This window comes from Asterias rubens, chromosome 21 (assembly GCF_902459465.1).
Source record: "Asterias rubens chromosome 21, eAstRub1.3, whole genome shotgun sequence".
NCBI classification, from domain to species: domain Eukaryota; kingdom Metazoa; phylum Echinodermata; class Asteroidea; order Forcipulatida; family Asteriidae; genus Asterias; species Asterias rubens.
This window is the reverse complement of record NC_047082.1, coordinates 10661021-10686539: the sequence shown is the minus strand read 5'-3', so window position 1 is coordinate 10686539 and position 25519 is coordinate 10661021. Positions and strand designations below refer to the sequence as shown.

The 25519-nt window shown below is 38.7% G+C and overlaps 2 protein-coding genes across 2 annotated transcripts; one reads left to right on the top strand and one right to left on the bottom strand.

Annotated features, from left to right (window-relative positions):
• Positions 1–838: 838 nt before the first annotated feature.
• Positions 839–4990, bottom strand: LOC117304308. The gene is made up of 6 exons (XM_033788687.1): positions 4892–4990; positions 4220–4440; positions 3118–3321; positions 2267–2395; positions 1647–1731; positions 839–1291 (listed from the first exon to the last, which is right to left on the bottom strand). Exons 1-6 carry the CDS (start codon positions 4912–4914, stop codon positions 1012–1014), a joined length of 942 nt encoding a protein of 313 aa, XP_033644578.1. The 5' UTR covers positions 4915–4990; the 3' UTR covers positions 839–1011.
• Positions 4991–13827: 8837 nt separating this feature from the next.
• LOC117304297 (tRNA selenocysteine 1-associated protein 1-like) lies at positions 13828–24430 on the top strand. Its single transcript, XM_033788674.1, has 9 exons — positions 13828–13938; positions 14952–15049; positions 15780–15882; positions 17185–17258; positions 18496–18611; positions 19860–20013; positions 20496–20685; positions 20994–21060; positions 23246–24430. Exons 1-9 carry the CDS (start codon positions 13894–13896, stop codon positions 23386–23388), a joined length of 990 nt encoding a protein of 329 aa, XP_033644565.1. The 5' UTR covers positions 13828–13893; the 3' UTR covers positions 23389–24430.
• The last annotated feature ends 1089 nt before the right edge of the window (positions 24431–25519 follow it).

Sequence of the window (25519 nt, the reverse complement as noted above, 5' to 3'; positions counted from 1 at the left end):
ATAAATAAAAAAAGTAAAAAGTAATAATATTTCAAGAGAAGTCTTTCACCATTACCTTCTGTAAACCTTATAAGTTATTTGTACATTTTTGAATGTTTTAACTTTTTTTTCTGTTCCGAAAGTGTCCAATGGCTTTAAGCATTTTCTGCTTTAGCAGCACTTGTTTTAAACTCTGAGTAAATTATTATGTCAAATGAGATTTATATAAATTCAAAAATCTGTTCATTAAATATTTAATTGCCCTGTTACGTAGTTTTGCAATGTTTTTTGTAAAATAATTGTTATGTTTTATGCTTTCAGTGTAGCGTTTACATTTCCGAATAATATTCGTATACTGTTTTTTATTATTAAGTTAATCAACCAGTAAAAAGTGTATTCTCTTTTCTAAAGAATTCCTTTGTGGGTCATCGTTTAAAGATTCAAAATTTGGTGGGGTCCATTATTTCACTGTCTACACACACTTCTATTATCAAGTGTGTTTTCCAAAAAAGTGATTATTCTTCTTGCTCGGACATACCGCTCTGTCTTATCTGGCGACATCTTTTCACAGTTTTATTATAATATATACTACCAAAACAATCTACATTTAAAAGGGACCGTTCCCTTTAAAGCCCCTGGACACCTTTGTTATTTATAAAAGACCAGTATCCTCAACATGCATCAAATACAAAATCTGTAAACATTTGGATTCAGTTGGTCGTCGAAGTTGAATAGAATAATGGCAGAAAAAACACCCTTACTGCACAAAACAAAAGGGCTTCAGGCTTAAAGTATTTTATTATTTGAGTGGGAAATTACCTCTTCCTCCAAAACTACGTTGCTTCAGAGGGAGCCGTTTCTCACAATGTTTTATACTATCAACAGCTCTCCATTGCTCGTCACCAAGTAAAGCTTTTATGCTAACAGTTATTTGAGGTATATTGTCTAGCGACTTTTTGAAGGAAACTAGAGGGAAAACAATAACATTTCCCGAATCAACTGTGTACAACTTTATCCTATGTATACTTGAAGCTATTCCGGGTTGGATGGGTATGACGGTTCGTACAGTATATTGTCTTCCCATCCCACACCATCTGACTGCCTTTTTGTGACGTCATCAGCTACCGCATGGGAATTATTTGTTGCATCTTCTTCATCGTCGATGGTGTGTATCCCATAGCTTTCGTTATTATGTGACGTGGTGCTCTGCTCTTGGTATGTGTTCCTCAGTGGGTGTTGTTTGCCCCCTACAGTGTCTGCATTAGACGTAGTGCTCGGAGACAGGTCCGAGGTGGACTTGCTAGCACCTCGCCTATGTGTTCAAGACATTTAAAAACACAACATTAGAAAGGACACAATAAACTTGGTGTGATGTTAGCTTTCCGTATTATATCTGTGTTATGATTTTTCCGAGGAGTATCAGCTTGCAGTATGTGTACATCAAGTGGTGTTGTTTTATTCACTCATGTTTGTGTGTACGTGATGAGAAAAGACTGCGAATCTCCGTGTGAAATAAATGCGAGGTTAAAATGTACATTTGTAAAGATATGAACATCCGGTCAGACTAGTATCTGGCTTTATTCTAGAACTTCGAAATTGTACATCAGATGTTCAGTGTGACGTCAGATGTTCATTCCTGTTAATTATTAACGTGTTGGGCCTCCTACCTTATCTTTAAACAAACCAAGATTAAGACTGCAACAGTGATGATTATGACGACTGTGAATGCACCTCCTAATCCAACAAAAGTACCTGTTTGGACAAGTAAAATGCAGTGGGTTTATTTTAAAAAAATTACATCATAGTTGGGAGCTCTAATTTGTATAGACGCTATGTTGCAGCGTGGAGTTATAACAAAGAAAACTCCCACACTTGACGTCAAAGTATTGTAATTTTGACGCGCGCCGTCAACGGCAAACGTGTTTTTAGTTTTTCAAAACCTTTAGGTTTGGGGCCTAATTTTTTAACGAAAAATTCAGAAGTTAATACTCTCTCAAGGGAAGGGTTCTAGTAGAGGAGTTCATGTACCCAAACCGGTTTTAACCGAGCGGTTCTTTAAAGAAACATTTCCAACGGCAGACTAGGGATGGGCAACATTAACCTGGACCATGAAAGGTACATACAGAGTGTTATCCACATGATCAAACAGTGTACTTGGTGTAGAGTACTGAACAGCTGTTGATAAAATACAAAATTTTGTAGAAATGACACCCTTTAACCCCTGCGTCATGCAAGATGAGTAGAGTGAGGTATCTTTTCTTTCTTCTTTAAGAATAATATGTGTTACCTATGTTTGGTTGGCATAGCTCCATGTTGGTTGGCATGATGGTCGATGGTGAGCCAGTCTCCAGTGTTGTTGACGTTATCGAACTGTCAGTCTTTTCGGTTGCCTCATCAGAGGTTGTTGTTGTTGACTCTGAAATCATTAATGGTTGTGCAAAAAAAAAACAAGTGTTATATACTGCATGTTTACCATAAGGCGCTAGAACTAACGTATAGTTTTTTGAGACTGCACTCCCTTTTTTTTGGGGGGGGGGGAGGAGGGTCAAGCTGCTGCATTCACAAGCCACTGTCAGAAAAACTGGGTCAACCCCTTCCCTGCGACTTGAACTACAACTTGGTTATTTTTGTTATGTGCATTGCACAACACACGGTACTTACGGGCTTTACGTCCCATCCGAAGAACGAAGAAATAATGGTTAAGTGTCTTACTTAAGGATACCACATTGTCTGGATCGGTGTCCTAGGGAAATCAGTCCGCCGGGAGATTATGTCCCACATAGGGAAAATTATCGTTGGCTGAAGGAGGATGGTTCAAAAGAGGGCAGTATCAGAAGTATTTTGCACCCAAACTTTACTGATCAGAAACACCAGTGCTAAAGAGCCCGGTGCCATTTAGCGCTCGGCCAAGATCTTATTATTTACCGTTTGATATACAATACCATTCATGGAGAAGTTTTAACATGTGCAATGAAATCTCATTAGGATACTTTTAAACACTAGGTAAAAAGCAGATGTCCATTGCTTACGTCATTCTAAACATGCTCACAAAAAAACGATGGGCCAACCAAGTAAGCAAGTCTGCTGCCACCTAGAGGCCCAAAAAGTTTCCCATTATAATATTGATTTATATCTCACCTAAACACCGTGGCAATGATGCATTCCAAGCAACACCATAAGGTTGGCTCATTAAACACTGTATGGAGGGCGCCCCCTGCATGTGAAATCCCGAGTGGCACGTGACGTTGATGATGGTTCCGAAGTAGAACTCGTTCACTGCGGGATGAATGGCCCTAGTGCCATTGGGGACGAGTCCAGGATCAACACAATAGCTTAGAGTCACTGATCAAAAATGATATAAAACAAGTAGTTGATTGCGATTGGTCAAATCGCCTCCAAGCCTCCCCTCCACACACTTCCCTAGAGCGTAGACTTGTGGACAAGTCGTTAAATTGTAGCGGTGATAGCAAACGGCTCTCTCGCATTAACTATCATACGAGACTGCTGCTCTTATATAGTTCTCATGAAGCAGTGAGAGCAGTAGCCTAGCCCAGAGCGCCCTCTCGCGATAAAACCGTTTCGCTCTCACCTCGACAGATATTAAAACGACTTATCCACAAGTCTGTCCTGGAGCTGGACTCTTCCATTAAGTTATTTCCCTTGGGCGCGTTTTTGCGACTGGAAATAATTATAATCATGTAGGACAGGTCATTTAGTGACCGAAACCTTTCCCAAGAGCCGTTGAGAACTATAGACAAAAAAATGGGTGTTTGTTTGTTTTCACTTTGACACCCTTGATCTTTTGAGTTTGATCATACAGTCGCATAGCAATGTTTCAACGTTATAGTTGTAACTATTGTTCGTATCGGGAAATTAATTTGAAGTCAGGCCATGGTTATCTCGTACAAAGCATCGATCTGGGCCAAATTCATGGCTCAGCTTACCGCGGAATTCTGTATACTTACGGCCCATCCAATTCTTACATACAGGACGCTAAGAGCAAAAAAAAACCTACCAAACGAACAAACAAACAAGCAAGCAAACACCCCCAACAAACAGACAAACACCCAACCAACCAAAAACAATTAAACAAACAAACAAACAAACAAACAAACAAACAAACAACCCAAACAAACAATGAACTAAACAAACACCCCAACAAACAAACAACCCAAAAGGATAAGAAACTGACACTAAGAAACTGACAAGAAAACTATTACCCCCTACTAAGAAAACTTACCATCATATATTGAAAGGCGACTATTATTGTCAGGGTTGGTACTACCGCATATTTGATCAGCATTACCAGTACAGTTCTTGTTGCAAGAGGAGTCGGGTCTTTCACGTTGTACGAAGTTGAAGTTCTTTAGGTTATACCAGCACTTGTTACCATCCTCCAGACCGGCATATAGAGGTGTGGAGCCATTATTCATAATGCCATCTGTACCGTCCCTGGCAATACTTCAAAGATGAGGTCATAACATTCTTTTTATTTTTGTGGTCGATGTATTAAAGACACTGGACACTATTGGTAAATGTCCAAGACTAGTCTTCTTATTTGGTGTTTCTCAGGTATGCATAAAATAACAATCCTGTGAAAATTTGAGCTCAATTGGTCGTCAAAGTTGCTAGGTAATAATGAAAGAAAAAAACACTCTTGTCACACGAAGTTGTGTGCTTTCAGATGCTTGATTTTGAGACCTCAAAATCTAATTTTGAGGTCTCGAAATCAGATTCGTGGAAAATTACTTCTTTCTCGAAAACTACGTTACTTCAGACTGTTTTATACTATCAACAGCTCCCCATTACTCGTTACCAAGTAAGGTTTTATGCTAATAATTATTTTGAGTAATTACCAATAGTGTCCACTGCCTTTCAATGCTGACTTAAATAAGAAGCTCATCAACTTTACCTTAAACACATTTCAATTGTCATATTATTGTTGTTGACTGTATAATTGTGGAAGGTATCCCCTACATTTCCGCGATCCCGGTAGCAGCCGGCATACCCTGGTCCTACATGAAGGTAAATGAAATAAACTAGTAGTAAAACAAGAACAAAGGGGGAAAAGAACACTATGGGGAAAAACATACACCCCAACAAACCTTACGTGTGCTGTATGTAGTCAATTCGTTATGTTGGCCTACGTTCCTTTGTTTTGTATCACTTAAAAAATCCCCTTCGTTAACAGTGTTGCGTTGAGACCAGTCTTCTCACTTGGTGTATACCACACATGCATAAAATAACAAACCTGTGAGAATTGGGGCTCAATATTGGTCGTCGAAGTTGGAGATCACTATGAAAGAAAAAACCCTCTTGTCACACGAAGTTGTGTGCTTTCAGATGTTTGATTTTATCATAGGGAGCCGTGTCTCACAATGTTTTATACTATCAACAGCTCCCCGCTCTGCTTGTTACCAAGTAGGTGTTTATGCTACGTTTTGAGTAATTGCCAATATTGTCCACTGCCTTTAAAACCAGTACTCCACTTGGTGTATCCCAACATAAAATAACAAACCTATGAAAATTTGGGCTCAATTGGTCATCGAAAATGCGAGAAAATAATGAAAGAAAAAACACAACTGTTGCCCAACTTGGATGCATAATAGTTAAAAGACTTCAGCTGAGGTATTTGATTAGAGTGAGAAATTACTTCTTTCTTAAAAATTACATTACTTCGGAGGGAGCCGTTTCTCACAATGTTTTATACTATCAGTAGCTCTCCATTGCTCGTTACCAAGTAAGATTTTTACGCTATCAATGATTTGATTAATTACCAATAATGTCCAGTGCCGGGAAATCAAGTTAATTATGCGCATTGTGTGTACCGTACCTGTGCATATGACACCAGCTGTATTTCCTGCTGGGCATGATCCTTCAGCTATAACAGTCTTCGGACATCTTGACAGGCTAGGTTCAGCTTGGAAAGAACAACGTAAAATACAGTTCAACAATTCAAATGTTTTTCTCAACGTATCGATTATGAGACTGGGAAGTTATCGATAACTGTAACGGACTGTGGTCGAGTTGTTCAGCATACTTCTACTTTCACTTCTACTTCTACTTGTACTTCTACTTCTACATCTAAACTTCTTGTTCTACTTCAGTCTTCTTCTCTATACTTCTACCTTCAAAAGACCATCTGCTCCACGAAGAAGTACAGCTAATTTGGTTTCGCAAGATGATTTAATTGGTGTGTAGCACGACCAACATGAACATTTTTTATGAACATTTTTAATAAAATAAACATTTTCAGTTGTTATTAAGTGAACAGCATTGATGCCGGAAACTCATCACTTACTTCCAAAGCAGTTATACTGAACCAACGACGAGTTGCTTATATTCCCATCGCCGAAAGAAGAATTGCGCCTCACTTGACCTGTCCCCGTAAAACCAAGCTCCCTGCAAACTACCTGAGCATCTTTAAAATCCCACTGGCGAGCACAGACAGCAATCCACTCGGACACGTCAGAACTCCAGACCTCAACTCTGCCGGCGTTTTGGACGGTGGCCGGACCACCCGTCAGACGGATACCTAGAGGATGTGAAATCACCTCACGACAAATATTACAGCGTATAGAGAGTTGTTCCTGAAATCTGATGAAATTCAATCAAAATAGTGTTCAATTTGTGCTTAAAGCCACTAGACACTAACTTTGTCATGAACCACTATTCTCACTTGGTGTGTCCCAACATGTGAAATAACAAACCTGTGAAAATTTGAGTTCAATAGGTCATCGAATTTGCAAAAAAAGGTCCCTTGTTGCATTACTTTGTGTCCTTTCAGAAAGGCTTCAGCTGAATTGAGTGAGAAATTAACCTTTTCTAAAAGAAAAATACGTATATTCAGAGGGAGCCGTTTCTCACAATGTTTTATGCTATCAACAGCTCTCCATTGCTCGTAACTAAGTATTAGTTTGTCACTTACAGATATTGTGAGTATCCAGTAATGGCCAGTGCCTTTAAGACCAGAGACCTGCGCACAAAAATCCCCTTGACGTTTAATCTGAGGTGTGAGACTTATAACCTTTTCCCCACTCTCACAAGGATTCTATTTGATGGGAAATGAGTGCATCACAAAACCAAATTTGACCTATGGATATGATATGAAAGTGATATGATATGAAAGTGGAATGGTTTTATCCTATTGCTTCACAATGACAGCTCACTGTGGTATATAAATACAATGGGGCCTGCGTGACTCAAATGGCACGAAATTCCGTCACGCAGTTTTACGTTCAACATTACACAAGCGAACAGCAGCCAAAATATAAAAGTACATTTGGGTTAGAGTATGAACGATTTTTACATGACTTTGCATTACTTGGCGATTCTTTACGTTTCTGCTTTCCCGATGACGATCCTTTGTGAATGTTGAGACTCGGGTCGTACCCGAATTGGCAGCTACAGCTATGCGGCTATGGCTGTTGCTAAGTGTGTTGCTAAGGACGTCCAATATACTTCAATGCATGATGACGCGGTCTAGCCGTAGCCGTAGCTGTAGCCGCTATTTCGGACACGGCTTTAAAGACACTGGACACTATTGGTAATTGTCAAAGACCAGTCTCTCACTTTGTGTATCTCAACATATGCATAAAATAACAAACCTGTGAAAATTTGAGCTCAATCGGTCGTCGAAGTAGCGAGATAATAATGAAAGAAAAAGACACCCTTGTCACACGAAGTTGTGTGCTTTTATATGCTTGATTGCGAGACCTCAAAATCTAATTTTGAGGTCTCGAGAACTCAAATACGTGGACAATTACTTCTTTCTCGAAAACTACGTTACTTCAGAGGGAGCCGTTTCTCACAATGTTTTACTATCAATCTCTCCCTATTACTAGTTACTAAGTAAGGTTTTCTGCTAATATTATTTTCAGTAATTCACCAATATAGTGTCCACTGCCTTAATACTGGTCTGACCTGCTATTATAATAGTTTCCACCACGGCATGTCGCAAAAAAAGAAAGACATCAAGGCCAGCAAGTGCATCACGTTTGACTTTGCAAAGTGGCATTTCAACCCGGAAGCTCTGAAACAGAAACATAACTCGAGTGGAAAATAAAGTACGGATTCCTGTTGTATTAGTTTCATACAACATGCCATTTATTAACTTATTACTAAGTAGGCCTATTGATTACACAGGTGCATGGTGGATAGATGTAGATGTAGTAGTGGTCTGAAAAATAAAGTTATTGAATAATAAATGCAATCACAGATAAACAAAAACACAATCACAAGTGTATACTTATTAACGGTAAGGTCGTAGATTGGTAAATAATTAACAACAAAATAAGTCTCCCGAAACCCCCGAACATCTACTCCGCGGTAGTAGAATTAAGCAAGACAGTTCTCTAAGAACAAATTCTACCTGGCAAGTAGATACACACATGGTGTTACCGCAAACCAAATTATTATAACAAAATATCATATAGAAGAGTTTGCGGTAACACCATGTAATAACAATCTCTAAATGAGTTGGGGTGGTTCTGAAAAGAACCGTTGGATTAACTCGACGTTTCGATCAGTATGCTCTGATCCAGAAGACGATTAGAGCATACTGAACGAAACGTCGAGTTAATCCAACGGTTCTTTTCAGAACCACCCCAACTCATTTAGAGATTGTTATTACATGGTGTTACCGCAAACTCTTTTCTATCTTATTTCCACGATGCAAAGTTTCAAATCCTACTTAACAAAATATCAGTGAAGAAAAGCGCATGCAGTCGTTAAAAGTGTTAAAACTATTTTATTATTATTTTTGTTACCGCAAACTCTTCTATATCTTATTTCCACGATGCAAAGTTTCAAATCCTACTTAACAAAATATCAGTGAAGAAAAGCGCATGCAGTCGTTAAAAGTGTTAAAACTATTTTCTGAGAAAGGATGATTAACTTCGAAGTAATATGATTAAGATAAATACCGATAATAAATTAATATTGAGTAGTATTACTATTTACCTAAAAAAAAAAATAATCAAGAGTTGGGAGACTAAATTGATGGTAAAATTAAAAATTAATTTACTGCGTGACCCAGATAAAGGCCATCCGCCTAATGAACTCAGAAATTAATTGGAAAAGGAACAATATCACTCTGTGTGCCTCTGTGTTCCGTTCGCAAATCAATATAAGTAATATTAGATTAAATACCCTCGACTTACATGCAGTGAAGATCTAGGTCATACGATTATTAAGATTGAAGGACGTGTCCTTTTAAATCAAGAGCTTAATATAAGATCGATACAGCTTCGTGCTATATAAATTAGCTGCTCTCTCGCTCTGTAGAAATTGTATTGTATTCTTTTTTTTTCATCTCCAAGCAACGGCTGAGTGTTAATCAAATTTTGCCACAAACTCTCTCGCTGCTGAACTGAACTGATGGTTTTGTGATGAGCTCTGACAAACGCGGACAGAACTGTCAGGCAACTCGAAATGTTTCAACCTTGTTCACTAATAATTACCAGTACCCAGAAAGTGAGTACCTTTGTGTCTACAGGCGAGTTTTAAGCAACGGCAAAAACGTGTTCAGCAAACTTTGCCACAAACCTTCTCACTGCTGAACTGAACAGACGATTTTGTGATTAGCTCTGACAAACAATATGGAGTTACACGTCAGACACCTTGAACTGTTTCAACATTGTTCAAGTAGAAAGTGAGTGCCTTGACATGTCTATAGACAAGTTATACCACTAAGCAACGGGATTTTGCTACAAGCCTTCTCATATAGCTGATGCTTGGTAGTGAACTCTGACGACAAAATTACGGGGGAAACTGCCTGTTTCACTCTTATAGAAACAACCCGGTTCACTATTCATTTATTGTTACATAAAGCCGCGAGTGTCTTAATATCTACAGGCCAGTTATAACATTAAACGTGTTCAGGCACAAAACTTTGCCACAAACGTTCTCACAACTGATGTTATAAGATCTGACCAAAAAATACGGGGTGAAAGTGCCTGATACTCGTATAGTAGAAACAACACTATAGAGCTGTTTCAACCTGGTTGAAAAGCTTACTGTTATGTAGAAAGTGAGCGCTCTTGGACTTTCATACCAGGCAAGTTATTACTGCACTTTGTTTTTTAGCTGCTACGAGATGTTCTGCATTGTGATTTTGATGGTCAGCATCTTACGGGTGCTCCAAGCCGCCTGTCCTCCTGGTTGGATGACTTTGCAAGACTCCTGCTACATGTTACTGCCTCAGAAGATGAATTGGTCTGATGCGTTTAGGGCTTGTGATCGTCCTGGAAGCGCCATGGCTATGCCTGAAACACAAATAGAACAAGATTTTATTTGGCGAGAAATGTCTGCACTGAGCATGGGTCTGGTGGATCCCGATCCATTCGAACTTTGGATTGGGTGCAAGAAAGATCTGACCAATCCTAGACACCTGTCATGTCCTGGTAAGAAAGTTGATTCCTACTATACTAATTGGGAGGAAAACCATATTGATGCTATAGACCAGCACTGCATAAGAATGCGAACCGGTTCCAATGGTAAATGGAACGATTTCGACTGTTCCGCTACCTTTTTCGCTGCTTGTGAGATGCGCGTCCCTCGTCCCGTGTACTGCCTGACAGCTGAAGATGACGGTCCCTTCGCACCTCAGTGTCTGCTCAACCATGACTTCAAGAACCTGACAGCCAAGGGAGTCATTGGGTGTGGCCAGGCGTGCTGGGCGGAGCCTCGATGCCACTCGTTCAATCTCTGGCAGCAGGGTACGATGTGTCAGCTTAACAACGCATCCCGCCTGGAGGCTGACGTCACTGATTTCAAGAACGTGGAGGGCTGTTCCTTTTTTGAACTGTAAATAAAGTGATCAACGCAAAGATAAACGGACATGACTGAGATTTCATTTGGATATATAGAACTTTCCTTTCAAAGATGCGTTTTCAAAATAATGCTATGTCATAAAAAGCACACTTTTTGTGTTGCGTGTTCCATCCGAGTTGAGGAGGGGACGGGGGGGGGGGTAGTTTTATAAATACTCCTTGCACAGTGTCAAGCCCGAATGCAATTGCGATTACGAACTTTGACGTCACAAATTTCGCAACTTCTGCGCAAACACTCTCTGCGAAAACAACCCTGTAACGTCAAAATTCGTATCGCATTCGCATTCGCAGGAAGTATGAACCGGGCTCGAGTCTGTACACGAAAACGTCGAGTATATTATTATAATCGCACCTACACTGGGTCTCACTATATCGTATGTTTTGAGTGGGTCTATTTAGCTGCTATATTCTTAAGTGTTGATAACCGGTAGCTCTAAGTACGGTACTTTGTTTACGATTTTCTTATCCGTGTAAGCGGGTGTACCGGTAGTTTTTGACGATGTATACGCTAGAAATAGTCTTATCTGGGTTTTTTGGTGAAGTGTGTGTAAGTTTTGACGGTGTTACGCTCGATGTCTTGGTTGGTAAAGTGGGTAGCTTTTACAGTGTTACACTTGGTATTGTCTCATCCGGGTGTTACAGCTGTGTTGTCTTTGTCTGGGTTGGTAAGGTGTGTAGCTTTAGTGTTTAACCTGTGTTGTCTTCATCTGGGTTAGTAAAGTGTGTAGTAGTGTTACACCTGATGTCTTCGTTTAGGTTGGTAAAGTGTGTAGCTTTAGTTTTACACCTGTGTCGATCCGGGTTGGTAAAGTGTGTATCTTTGTGTTACACGTGTTTTGTCTTTATCTGGGTTGGTAAATTGTGTAGCTTTAGTGTTACACCTGTGTTGTCTTTATCTGGGTTGGTAAGGTGTGTAGCTTTAGTGTTTAACCTGTGTTGTCTTCATCTGGGTTAGTCAAGTGTGTAGTAGTGTTACACCCGATGTCTTCGTTTAGGTTGGTAAAGTGTAGCTTTAGTGTTACACCTGTGTTTGTGTTGGCTTATTTGGGTTTGGTACAGTGAGTAGCTTTTACGGTGCTACGCTAGGTATTCTTTTGTTGGTCAAGCGGCAACCGGTAGCTTTTACGGTACTTTGTTTCGCATGAAAGTTTTATCTGTTTTGGTGAAGTTTGTAGACTTTACGGTGTGGCTCTTGATATTGTCTTAGCTGTACTGTTTTTGTAAGGTGTGTAGCTTTTTACGGAGTGTAACGTCCCTAGTGTCCATGAAGCGGGAAACTCTAGTACGGTGTTACGCTAGCTGTAGCAAAGGCCATGGTTCGGTAACACGGTTACGCTCGTTGTCTTATAAGTGGGTAGCCGTACGATATAATGTCCTAATTTATTTTTGTTAATAATAACTTTGAGTCTCATCACAGCTAGCTTGTATGCCTTTAAAGATGCTATGTCAGATTTCTGGCCCAACACATTAAAAAATTGATTTTTTTTGAGTGAATGGTATTTCAAAGAGTATCACCCGCTCTAACGAAAAAAGTTTAACTTTTACTTTAATGGTCAGGAACCATGACACAATTTTAAAACGTTTCTTATAAAACACATAAGAATTGGTCACGTGATATATTGTCGGGATCCCGACAAAAACTAATTTTGAGCACTTTATTTCACTGCTACTAATAATTGGCGGACTTTTTTTAGCAATGGCTCAAATGAAAGCTTGTAACTTTCTCGACCCCCATCAAATTACATATTGAATTTTAAATCAAAATTTCTGGGACAAATCGGCAAAAAATCTGACAAAGCATCTTTAAAGACACTGTACACACATTTTATTGTCAAAGACCAGTCTTCAAACTTCGTGTATCTCAACCATGCACAAAACAACAAACTTGTGAAAATTTGAACTCAATTCGCCGAAGTTGCGAGATAATACTGAAGAAAAAACACCCTTGACACACGAAGTTGTGTGCTTTCAGAATGCTTGATTTCGGGACCTCAAAATCTAATTCTCAGGTCTCGAAATCAAATTCAAATATTTTAGTTGAAAATTACTTCTTTCTCTAAAACTTCAGAAGGAGCCGTTTCACAATGGTTTATGCTATCAACAGCGATCCATTGCTTGTTACCAAGTAATAGCTAACAATTATTTTGAGTATAAATTACCAATAGTGTACAGTGCCTTACCCCTTTGTTATTGAAACGAAAAACATGTAGGTCTATCACTCGATGAAGTTTTTAGACCAAGAGATCAATTAAAAATGTGCATTGATTGGTTGATTGCAACATTATCTCATGTGTTCTTTCTTTTTGACCTTATTTTTCTTTGTCAATACAATTTCCTTTTTATTATGAATTCGAATTTCAAAAGAACTCCTAGATGGAATTTTTTTTGGGAAATAATGAAGACCAACCATCAACTGTCCGGTATTTCATCTATTGGAGGACAACATGACATTATTTAAAATTAAAATAAAACATCATTTTGGTCGACATGGCTCCCCAAAGCTGTCAGTGGCGATAGTGTAACGTTGTGCTGATACTAGGCGGGGTACATTACCCAAAACAAGGAAAGATTCATGCTAAAAATAAGAGTTTATCATAATTAGGCCATCAATTTCTGTTGACTATTATTAACTTTTTGCGGTCATCGAACGCATTGTGTATGACAAGTTACAACTTCAACTTTTCAGAAGACTATATAAAACACATTCTATGCTGTAAAGTTGGTCATTGGGAAATGGCATGTAAATTGCATCGAGGAACCGGAAAGGCTTTTTGATGAATGGTCGCAAGTCAATTTCAGTGGAAAACACTTTTTATCATCATAGTGCGCCCTCTAACTGCACAACTTACCCAGCTTTAGCGATGGCCAAATGACGGTCGTTTGCGGCATTTAACGAAGACTTAATTTAGATGTTGGACTCATTTTGGGTTTGCATTTTTTCCATTCGCCACTTATTCAGTCCTATTATTCGGCAGCGTTCACATGTGTGTTTTTATTTAACGTTGTTGTTGGTCGAGCCATGGTAAGGACGTCGAGCCGTCGAGTAAAGGTGTGAAGTAACAATTTTCAAAACGCATCGAAAATGACAACTTTGCAATGCACCAATCCCAGTCTCTGGATGGGAGACGTAAGTTGATTTGCAAAAATAACATTTAAGTTTCATTTAATTAATTGTATCTTTGCCAACGAAAGTCACAAGTGCAAAATAGCACAATTCACAAGCCGCCTGTAATAAAATGTAAACAAAATTCGCCCCAAACGAGCTTGACTGTGTGTTAATTTTACAATTTCGCCCCCTATAGTAGTAAGCTCGCCCAAAGAAATGACGGGAGTCGTTTTATAACCACGCTAACGCTTCATGACTTTTGTCATGTTTGTAACCAAGGCATAAAAGTTGTATTTAATTCTAAAATTTGAAGAAAAAAAAACATGCTTTCAATTGAAGTAGCTGAAAAATAATATAATTTTAGAATAGAAAATGATGCCACAGGCCTGTATTCCCCGTTTTTGAAAGGGCAAAGGGCACCAAGGCATTTTCTCTTTGGCAAAGGGCACCCTATGACTTTATGAGGAAATTGTAAATTTCTTCTGGAGCATTTCAAGAGCACCAAGGCAATGGCAAGGGGCAACGGAGGCATTGCCTCCGTTGCCTCTGTGAAGTATCAGGCCTGATGTCAGACTCAGATCAGATGTAAAAAACCATAATTAAGAATAAGAATTTGTTTTTATTTTTTTATGATCAAATAAAAACTTGAATTTTAATTGGACAACGGTTTAACTGTCTACCACAGCTAGCTAGAGAAGAGTATTGATTAAGATGTGATGTTTACTTTTTTGTTGGAATGGGGTTTTCATTTTGCCAAAAGCCTCTGCTTTCATTGAAAAATCTAAACGTCATAATACACCTATCAATTGTAAGACGCACTACTTGACCCCTGGGGAGGGCGCGTCAAGTCTGCGTCTTTACTCTAAAAAAAGTGACGGTGGGTACGTCAAAATTCAATAGTCGTCAGTCAAAAAAACTTTAAGAGGTGCGTCGAGGTACGTCATGTTCCGGCGATGTCCTACATTACACTTTACTCTGCTTTGTCTTGTTGTTTAACTTCATGAATCATTTTTCTATTTTTGTTTTCTTTTCAGCTGGATCCATTTATGGATGAGAGTGTAATCCGTAATGCCTTTTCCGCGATGGGTCACACGGTGTCATATATTAAATTTCTTATTGACAAGAAAACAGGGTTAGTACAATGTAGTAGTTCTGTGTTGCTGTCAAACGTTTAAAGGAACACATTGCCGTGGATTGGACGAGTTGGTCTATAAAAAGCATTTGTAACCGTTTTTTTATAAAATGCATATGGTTGGAAATATGTTTTAAAAGTAGAATACAATGATCCACACAAGTTTGCCTCGAAATCGCGTAGTTTTCCTTTTACTGCGCGAACTAACACGGTCGGCCATTTATGGGAGTCAAAAATTTGACTCCCATAAATGGCCGACCGTGTTAGTCGACGAGGTAAAAGGAAAACCGTGCAATTTTGAGGCATGTTTGTGTAGATCATTGTATTCTACTTTTACAACATCTTTCTACCCACATGCAAAAACGATTACGACGCTTTTCAAAGACCAACTCGACCAACTTTTAATGTTGAGAAGGAAATACTGCTTACAAATTTTCTGCTATTATCTGATTATGCACAAAAAAGCAGGATACCTGTCATAAACTGTACATGTGACATGGAATTTCGGCTGGTAACCATACTCTGGTAGACATAATTTGTTTGTGCTCAAATTTACTGTTTGTGCTTTAAAAGCAGCTCCATGAAATTGAACCCTGGACCCCAGTTTCAGAGTTGTTTTGGTCAGAAATAACTCCCATAACATAAAACATATTGTGCACCTATGTACAATACGTATGTATAGAACTTTGAATCCATATTATTATTATTATTTTTTTTTCATTCACTACAGTCAACCTGCTGCGTACTGCTTTGTGGACTTCGGTGAAACTCAATTAGCTAAGAAAGCCTTTCATGCCTGTAATGGGAACAAGATGCCGGGTGTTTATCCAGTGGTAAGTTGCTTTTTGCTAACTGTTGCCTTGGATCGGTCGAGTTAGTCTTTGAAAAGCGTTTGTAACCGTTTGTTATGAAATGCATGTGGTTAGAAAGATGTTTTAAAAGTAGAATATAGTGAGATCCACTTAAGTATGACTCGCATGGTTTTCACGTCGCAAACTAACCCGGTCAGCCATTTTATGGAGTCCAAATTTTGACTCCACGAAATGACCGACGATGTTTCTTTGTGTTGTAAAAGGAAAACCGTGCAATTTCGAGGCATGTTTGTGTGGATCTATATATTCTACTGTTAATATTTCTATCTAACCATGCATTTCATAACAAATTGTTTCAAACTCAACCGATTCATGGCAATGTGTTCCTTTAAAAACTGAAACAAATGTGATGCGATCAAAGTCATTTGTCTGATTTTGTGGTAAATATCCATCAACAAATTAGGCCCTAACTTTTAGATTTTGTAAAACTACCTACACATTTGCCGTTGACAGCGTACGTTAACATGACAATACCTTGACATTGTTCAACAAAGCGGCTATACAAACCAGAGCTCCCACAAATGATGTAACATGAGTAATAGTGACACCAGGCTTTTCGCAAATCTTTCTCTGAAAAGCACCGGAGAAGGGTTGTTACAATGTATGTTACAATTAAAGATTGTTTCATCTCATGTGAACTCAATTTCCTTATTTATTGAACACATTTTAAATTGATTTCAGGAAAACACCTTTGTTTTCCATTTTCGTTGAAGCTGGTCTTGAATTTTTGTAGATTATACTGTGGCGCTTGATTCCCACTTAAAGCCATTATACACTTTCGGAACAGAAAAAAACATAAAAGTTCACAGATTTACAAATAACTTACAGGGTTTAAAGAAGGTAATGGTAAAAGACTTCTCTTGAAATATTATTTCATGAAATGCTTTACTTTTTGAGAAAACATTGAAACAATTATCAATTCTCGACATCAAGAATTACGGATTTATAGTAAACACATGTCATGACACATCGAGCCTAAATTTTCACAGGTTTGTTATTTTATATATAAGTTGTGAATGTGATTTACGAAGTGTGGGCCCTTTGACAATACTGTTTACCGAAAGTGTCCAATGGCTTTAACCTGCCAAATCCTCAAAAAATCTTAACCCGGTTTTACCTGAATTTGATCAGTTCGTCGCCTCATATCTCATTTTCAATGCTAACTGTATAGTGAATACATCTTAATCTAAATTGTATTGATTTTTTGTCCATGTTAATTGACCAAACAACCATTTCTCGTATTGCGATCCATCTTTATGACAGAAAAAGTTCAAGCTCAACTTTGCATTTTCTGGTGGCTGGGCAACAAAAGACATGGGCTCAACTTCTCCACTAACGTGAGTATGAAATAATATCACTGGGTTTTTCGCAGGGTTTGCGGATAACATTTTCAGTGACTAGCCATTGGGACCAATATTGGCTTGTCCATCAGTTTTTTCACTTGGTTAAAGGAACACATTGCCTTGGATCAGACGAGTTGGTCTATAAAAAGCGTTTAAAACCGTTTGTTATAAAATGCATATGGTTGGAAAGATGTTTTAAAAGTAGAATACAATGCTCCACACACATTTGTCTTGAAATTGCATGGTTTTCCTTTTACTTTGCGAACTAACTCGGTCAGCCATTTTGTTTTACTCCCATAAATGGCCGACCGTGGTTGTCAACGAGGTGAAAGGAAAACCGTCCAATTTCGAGGCGTTTTTGTGTGGATCATTGTTGTCTACTATTTCAACATCTTTCTACCCTGTGCATTTTATTAAAAACGCTTTTCAAAGACCAACTCGACCGATCCAAGGCAATGTGTTCCTTTAAAGGAACACAAGTGATGGCCGGGACTTGAACCCCACATTCTGCTGACAAGAAACACCAGAGTTTGGGTTCAGTGCTTATAATCGCTAGGCCACAACAATATTTATACGTAATTTCTCTGAACACTATGTCTTATATATGATTTGCACTTAGTTTAATTCTTATAAAAGTCAAAGATTGGCAGGACCAGCGCAGCAAGGGATGCTTATATGCTATATATAACACACCTCTTACTTGTTCTGTATTATGGTTGGCTTAAGCAAGGTCACGTGGGGTAAACTAATATAGTCTATTGATCGCGGGCACATGTTTTGCGGGAATAGTGCCGCCCGGCACTTGTTTTTAGAAAATTATGCCTGGTTACAGCGCCCTCTCTTGACATAACCAGTGAACAGCAACTAAGAAACTTCCTTTCCTTCCGAATTTCTTTTCTTGTTTCACATTTAAGACCTGCGGCCTCGAGAAATAGGTCCCTCTTCTGGTCACTCAAAGTAGCGCAGGGGAATAGACGTACACTAGTTACCTCATTGCCAGTCAATATGTGTATACTATTTAATTGTATGTAATGTTCTAATTTTTTTACACTGCTTGGGACTTTTGTATTGTTTTTTGGTAATTAGCACTTTGAGGCCATTTTGCGTCAAAACTGTGCTTTACCCCAACTCATTTAGAGATTGTTATTACATGGTGTTACCGCAAACTCTTCAATATGTGCTTTACATGTTTCTTTTTATAATTATAAAGTTTTCAACTTTTGACTTTCAGATCGCACGGCGACTTTTCCATTCACGTTTCCAACCTATCCCCGGATGTTACGGATGCCCAACTTCTGGACTACTTCAGCGGATCAGGCAGATTCAAATCAGTTAAAAACGCCACAGGTTAAACAAAATGTCACTTATTTTTGTCTTGAAATTTTGAATTTCGATCGAGTTCTTTTGCTAAGCAAAACAATAATGGGGCACCAGCCATTGCCATGTGAGTGACATGCTTTTTGGCTGGTAACCTGTTTTTGTTAAGCAGTATTTGTCTTTGCCTAGCACACTTTTGTTGTTTTATGAAACTTCTTGGGAAACTGACTGGGTAAGATTGTTATAGTTTCGTTGCAAAATAAACTTTGTGTATTATTTTGCTATGCTTTAAAAGGAAAATCTTTCACTTTTCAACTCAAAATTTACCTCCCTGTTTATTTTGTCTATGGAAAAGGTACAATGCCAATTAGATAGGGTGTCGTGGCTGATTGGTTTGGAGCATCAAATTCAAGTTCTGGTTGTTAAAGGAACACGTTGCCTTGGATCGGTCAAGTTGGTCTTTGAAAAAGCGTTTGTAACCGTTTGTTATCAAATGCATATGGTTAGAAAGATGTTGTAAAAGTAGAATACAATGATCCACACAGACATGCATCAAAGTTGCATGGTTTTCCTTTTACATCGTCGGATAACACGGTCCGCCATTTATGGGAGTCAAATTTTTGACTCCCATAAATGGCCGACTGTGTTAGTTCGCACAGTAAAAGGAAAACCACGCAACTTCGAGGCAAATTTGTGTGGATCATTGTATTCTACTTTTAAAACATCTTTCTAAACCATATTCATTTTATAACAAACAGTTACAAATGCTTTTTATAGACCAACTCATCCGTTCCAAGGCAACAAGTTCCTTTAAGTCATCAGCTTGTGGGTTCCAATCCCGGTCATGGCACTTTGTCCTTGAGCAAGATGCTTTAATTGCTTCTCTTCGCCCAGGGGTTTAAAAGGTGACCTGAGAGGGTAGCGGTTGATATTGCGTTTGAAATTAATTTCGGAGTGACATGGCAGCCCAGTTTTTGATTTCACCAAAGTCTTCCTAACTTAGGATTAATCTTAGGGCTTAGGACGAGTTCAGTCCAGTATCCGAAGACGTTAGGGCTTATTGAACCCATCCCAAGTTAGGACGGGTTACTCGTCCTAACCCAAGATAGGATTAACCCAAACATTTTGTGAAATCGGTTGCAGGGCTGCAAACTCCCCAGGGAGCTGAGAATGATTACAGGAAGTTATTGACACAGTGACCAGGGGCGCAGTGATACGTTATTGTAAACTTATTATTATTAGATTTTAACTGTTCTTTCCTACGTCTTCTGTTGTCAGTCGTTAGGGACGGGGCAGTTTCTCGAGGATACGGGTTTGTGCGATTCCAGTTAGACAATGACGTCGTTGAAGCTATCAAATTATTCAACGGAGCAGCAGGTTTGGGGACAAAAGCGATCAGGGTCGGACGAGCAACACCCTTCACACCAAAAAGGTAAAACAAAAACTTCCTTTTGGGCTGTGAGATGCAATAAATTATGATTGATCTCATTAAGGCCTTTTGAGAATCTTGGCGATATCTATGAAAATATAATCATCAGAGAATCAATTATTTTTATTTATATTTATTTCGAATCCCACCCGAGTAACATGCCTGTGATATTTGTTACAGGACTCGGGAACGTACTGAGTATCCAGTGCTTTATCCCCAAAGCAAATTTAACATCTATTATATCGTTGCGGTACTCGCTGCCAAAACATAGGATTCGAACTGCCTCTAGCTACCGGGCAACCTCGGTAGTCTAGTTGGTAAGACATTGCTCAAGAATTGCAAGGGTCGTGGGTTTGAATCTCACCCGAGTAACATGCCTGTGATATTTTTTCACAGGACTCGGAAAGTACTGAGTATACAGTGCTAACACACATCGGTGTATGGGTAAAAACCAAAATTAATATTATTTTTATTATTAATTACAGTGGCCCAGCACCATATCAACAACAGCAGCAGCAGCAGCAGCAGCAACAACATCAAGGAAACTACCCACCACCCCAGCAGTACTATCAGACCCCACAGGAGCAGTCGGCACATCTCTCTGCTCAGTACGATTCTGGGTATGGCGCCAGTTATCACCAATATAAAGAGTCATCAAACACCGAAACCAATAAGGTATGAGGGATTTGTTTTTAGTGTACAATTTTATTTTTATATTTAATAGATGTTAAATTTGCATTGGGGATAAAGAATACTCATTTTGGTTTTACTCCTGTATAACTATGTGTGTAAGCACTGTATACTCAGTGATTTCCTGAGTTCTGTGGAGAAAAAAAAGATAAAAAATATGTCTGCTTCATCTTTCTGTTTATTGGTCAAAATTGAGCATTTTTGTTTAAGGGAAATTCGTATATGGGAGCCCTGCAATATTGTTTAATGTGTATTTGGTATTTTAACTTGTTTGTGTTTGATTTTTCTTGAAGACGGTGAAGGAATCTGGAGACGCCCCTGTCAGCGCTACTGATGAAGATGAAGAAGATCCATTAGTGGGTAGGTATTGTATGTCGATGTTCTAAAAATAGACATGATGCACATGATGTAAAATCAGTAGGGCGCCCTCATTTGGATGGTCATGGTTTTACCTCTAAGATGGCGGCTGGGTGACATCAATGCATGAGGTTTATAAACGAGAATGACTTGCAGTCTGGATGCCGCAGGTGTACTGTGTACCTTTTGTGAAACTGGTTACATTTATTTCTTATGACCTGAATTCACAATGTGAGGCTACCTTCTCAAGGAAATTTTGAGATTTTTGTTTTTTGAGCTTCGGCTTATATCAAGGCATTTCCTTTAAAGGCAAAGTAAACCTTTGGTTTTTGGCCCTGCGATTGTTATATTCTTATATAAACATTATGCAATAAAAGTAACGTGTGAACATTTATTTTCAAATGGTGGTCACATTATTTTAAGATATTGCCGAAAATCGTGGGTGAATAACGTCCACTCGGGAAGAAAACCTCCAACCCTTCTCTTTTCTATTTTATTGTATTGGTTTTTTTAATTTGTCAGAATGTCATTGACTGTTATCACATTGTGTAATTTATTTTGCTATTTATATTTTGTGGTGTATGTTTTTAACTTTTGTAAAGTTGAACCCAATTCTATTTTATCTTGTGCACTTGCGAGCCAGAATGTCAAGTGATTGTATTGTATGTTTAACATGTGAAATGTTTAATCCCATTCTTTTCTTCCTCATTGCAATGGTTTATAATTTGTCAGAATGCCATTGATTGTGCTGAAATTTTGTTGTGTTGTAAAACATGATTTTTGCAGTGTATTTTTCACTTGTGTAATGTTTAACCCCATTCGTTTCTATCCATTTGTTTTTAACTTGCCGGAATGTAAATTGATTATGTTCTCAATTTGTTCATCATATGCAATTAGTTTTATTTGAACTTGTACATTTGTGCTTATTTGACTTCACCAGTGCATTTGTGTATATACAATGTGTCTACTTGTACTACTATTATGGCAGTGTAAACTGATACACTATGCAACCCCATTGCAATGGTTTATAATTTGTCTGAATGTCATTGATTGTGCTGAAATTTTGTTTTTGTTTAAAGAAAATGATTTGTGCAATGAATTGTATTTTTATATTGTGATATTTAACCCCATTCTTTTCTATCCTTGTCCATTTGCTTATATTGTGCCAGAATGTCAATTGATTGTGCTCTCAATTTGTTCATAATATGCAATGAGTTTTACTTTAACTTTGTACATGTATGTGTGCTAATGTGATTTGATCAGTGCATTTATGTGTATACAATGTGTCTACTTGTACTATTATCATAACAGTGTAAACTGATGCAACCCCATTGCAGTGTCAGCCAGGAGGATTGCTGGGTGTCTTTTGGGCATCTCGTTTTAAATTTTAACATCCTGTTTTACTCGGCTTCACCTTGTAAAATGGAATAGTCCAGATTTCACCTCTTGATTATATTCTGCGACAATAAATTGACTTTTGAAATGTGTACAATATCACATGTTGATTTATCGATATTATTATCAATTACTTATACACATTTACATATACATTATCCATTTCACTCAGCTTCGCCTGTTGAAATGGATTATTCTGGATTTCATCTTGTGTTTGTCTATGTCAGTGTCATGAATTGCATCAAATATTTATATTGCTTGATTTATGACAGATTTTGTAGGCCTATACACTCATTTTTATTACAATTTATGTCACATAATATTTATGTATTATTTTAAGGAAGTATGTATCTAAATTAAATGTGCAACAGTTTTTAGGCGAAATGATATAGTGTAGGCCTAGACTTAATCCATTGCACCCACAGCAATTGTCCTGGGGCCAATTTCATAGCGCCGCTAAGCACAAAAATTTGCCTAGCATGAAATTTTGGCCTCGATAAAAACAAAATTACCAACCAAATTACTGCGTGGTTTTGAGGATAAGCAAACAACAGTTGAATACAAGTAACAAGCAATATGCAAAAAAATGGAAATATGGTTGGTAATCCTGTTTTTATCAAGGAAGAAATTTCATGCTTTGCAAATTTGTGTGCTTAGCAGCGCTATGAAATTGGACCCTGTGTACCCCTTACCCAAAGAAAATTTGCTGTGGCCCTTCAATAGTGAAACTCAAGGCCTGATACTGCATGTATACACCACCTGATTTTGTTTATTGTTTGTCCTTCTTCCACAGATCCAGAAATAACAATCGATGTTGATAAGTCCAATCGTCTCATCTTGGAGAGAGGTGAAGAGCTTTACAACGCCTTAGATGACTCGAGGTGGCAGGTTGTCGACAGCATCACAATGACATATGATGACCTCTGTAAAGCATAACTCGTTAATATTAGGGCTTGTTTGTTTGTTTGTTTGTTTGTTTAGATGATCTTCACGTAAAGGGAACTCGGCAAACTCCCAACAAGGTGATATAAACACCAAGCTGGCAACGGCCAATCTCTCTCATGCAAACATTAGTCGGTTCAACGTCTATGATTTTGAATTGCACCAAGAAAATAGCGATTCAGTAAATAGACAACAGTACTTATTCTTGTCATTGTGATATCAGCGATGAGCATGGTGGATTCGATCCCGCAACCTTGTGCTTGCAAGCCCTGCAGTTTAAACAATTCACCACAGTGACCAGGGTTGTCTGTTGCCATTGTCCTGTTGTCACCAATGTGTTTCCGGGTTTTCGTTCAACTTGCTCAATGTGGGGACCTAATAGTAGTCTGTGTGGACTTCTTGGAAATTTTCGGCAGTGACCCGACTGGACTCCTTGTCGCTGCTGGGTTATTTGTGGTAATCGGGCAGGTATCCAGTTACTTTTTTGCGGAAGTTGAAACCTGGGGCCAGGTTTTGAATCGCAAGCTGATTGCTAATGATACCTCGCACACATCGGGTGGACGCCAGGCCAACAGGTAACAAATAAGCACACAGTCTATCACACAAAGGCAGGACATCAGAGTTGGACCCCATTTTTCGTCATGGCAGCATGCGGGACACTTTTTAATTGCGACTGCGATCACTTTATCGTGCGATCAGGAAAACCTGACGTTGGTGGTCCGGGCATTAAAACCTGCCCACCATAAGTCTGTTTGCGCGTAAGTGCTGAATCTTACGTGAAGCGGTTAAAAAATTACACTCGTTTACTTGTGATTCAGACTGGATCTGTCCCAGTCTTTATTTGCCAGCCAGGATATGAATATGAGCCTGATGTTTCTGTATTGAAGGATCACAAAAATGGAAATATCGTCAGTAGAAACATTCCACTTATAATGTATCACCATGACTACATTTTAGAGAGACTGGACACTATTGGTAATTGTCAAAGACCAGTCTTCTCACTTGCTGTATCTCAACATATGCATAAAATAACAAACCTGTGAAAATTTGAGCTCAATCGGTCATCGAAGTTGCGAGATAATAATCAAAGAAATAACACCCTTGTCACACGAAGTTGTGTGCTTTCAGATGCTTGATTTCGAGACCTCAAATTCTAAACTCGAGGTCTTGAAATCAAATTCGTGGAAAAATACTTCTTTCTCAAAAACTACGTTACTTCAGAGGGAGCTGTTTCTCACAATGTTTTGTACTATCAACCTCTCCCAATTACTCAATACCAAGTAAGGTTTTATGCTCATAATTATTTTGAGTAATTATCAATAGTGTCCACTGCCTTTAAAGGAAGTTAATTACATTATGGCAAGTTCTGGGTTTTTATCTGGGTACTTTTAGTTTTGTACAAAGTTAAGAAATAAAACAAGAGCAAGCCTCAAACACAACATTATGTAGGTAGAGTAGGTCAGAGTTGGAAGGGGGAGGGATTGGAACTGACGTAAATGTGGTATTAGTCTTGGTTCCAAGACCTTCACACAGATTTTGTCCCAGCCTCGTGCCAGCTAGCTTTGCGCAAGTCTAATCTCGCGACAATGGGCATGCAGCGCGTTGTATCGCCCACAAAATCTTGGTTTGATCAGACGGTCATCAACCAAAATGAAATCAAGAAGAAAAGCACGTACTCTGTTGGGTTGTCCTGTTACGTTTCGAGTACGAGATAGTGACATCTTGGACCTAGACTACTGTGGTATCTGAATTAGGCTTCTGTCATGGCGCTGATTACGAAGGAGTTGTTGCGCGTGTGACCATAAGGAGTACTTTCATTACAGAGCCCACTGGGGACTGAACATTTTCGTGATGTTTTGATCTGCTAACCTCTGTCTGATATCAATGGAATACAATATGGCTGCACTTTGCTGAGGATGTATGGTTGTATTACACAATGGGAACGCTAGTGGTAGCAGACTTGCCATGTAAATTTCCATTATTCGGGTAGTTCTGAGCATGCGCGCAGTTCTGAGCATTACTGAGCATGCGCGCATTACTTAGAACAATAGATGTACCAGTTAAGTCTGCTGCCAGCCGGAGTCCCAAAAGTCACCCATTGCCTCTACAGTTTATGGCATTGTGA

Coding starts and splice junctions, on each gene's coding strand:
- LOC117304308 (XM_033788687.1), bottom strand. CDS start 4,914: ATGACAATTGAAATGTGTTTAAG. Junction 4,441..4,891: donor ACAATTGAAATGTGTTTAAG/GTAAAGTTGATG, acceptor TCATCTTTGAAG/TATTGCCAGGGACGGTACAG. Junction 2,396..3,117: donor ATCATTGCCACGGTGTTTAG/GTGAGATATAAA, acceptor TAATGATTTCAG/AGTCAACAACAACAACCTCT.
- LOC117304297 (XM_033788674.1), top strand. CDS start 13,894: ATGACAACTTTGCAATGCACCAATCCCAGTCTCTGGATGGGAGAC. Junction 15,883..17,184: donor TGCCGGGTGTTTATCCAGTG/GTAAGTTGCTTT, acceptor TCTTTATGACAG/AAAAAGTTCAAGCTCAACTT. Junction 20,014..20,495: donor ACACCCTTCACACCAAAAAG/GTAAAACAAAAA, acceptor TATTAATTACAG/TGGCCCAGCACCATATCAAC.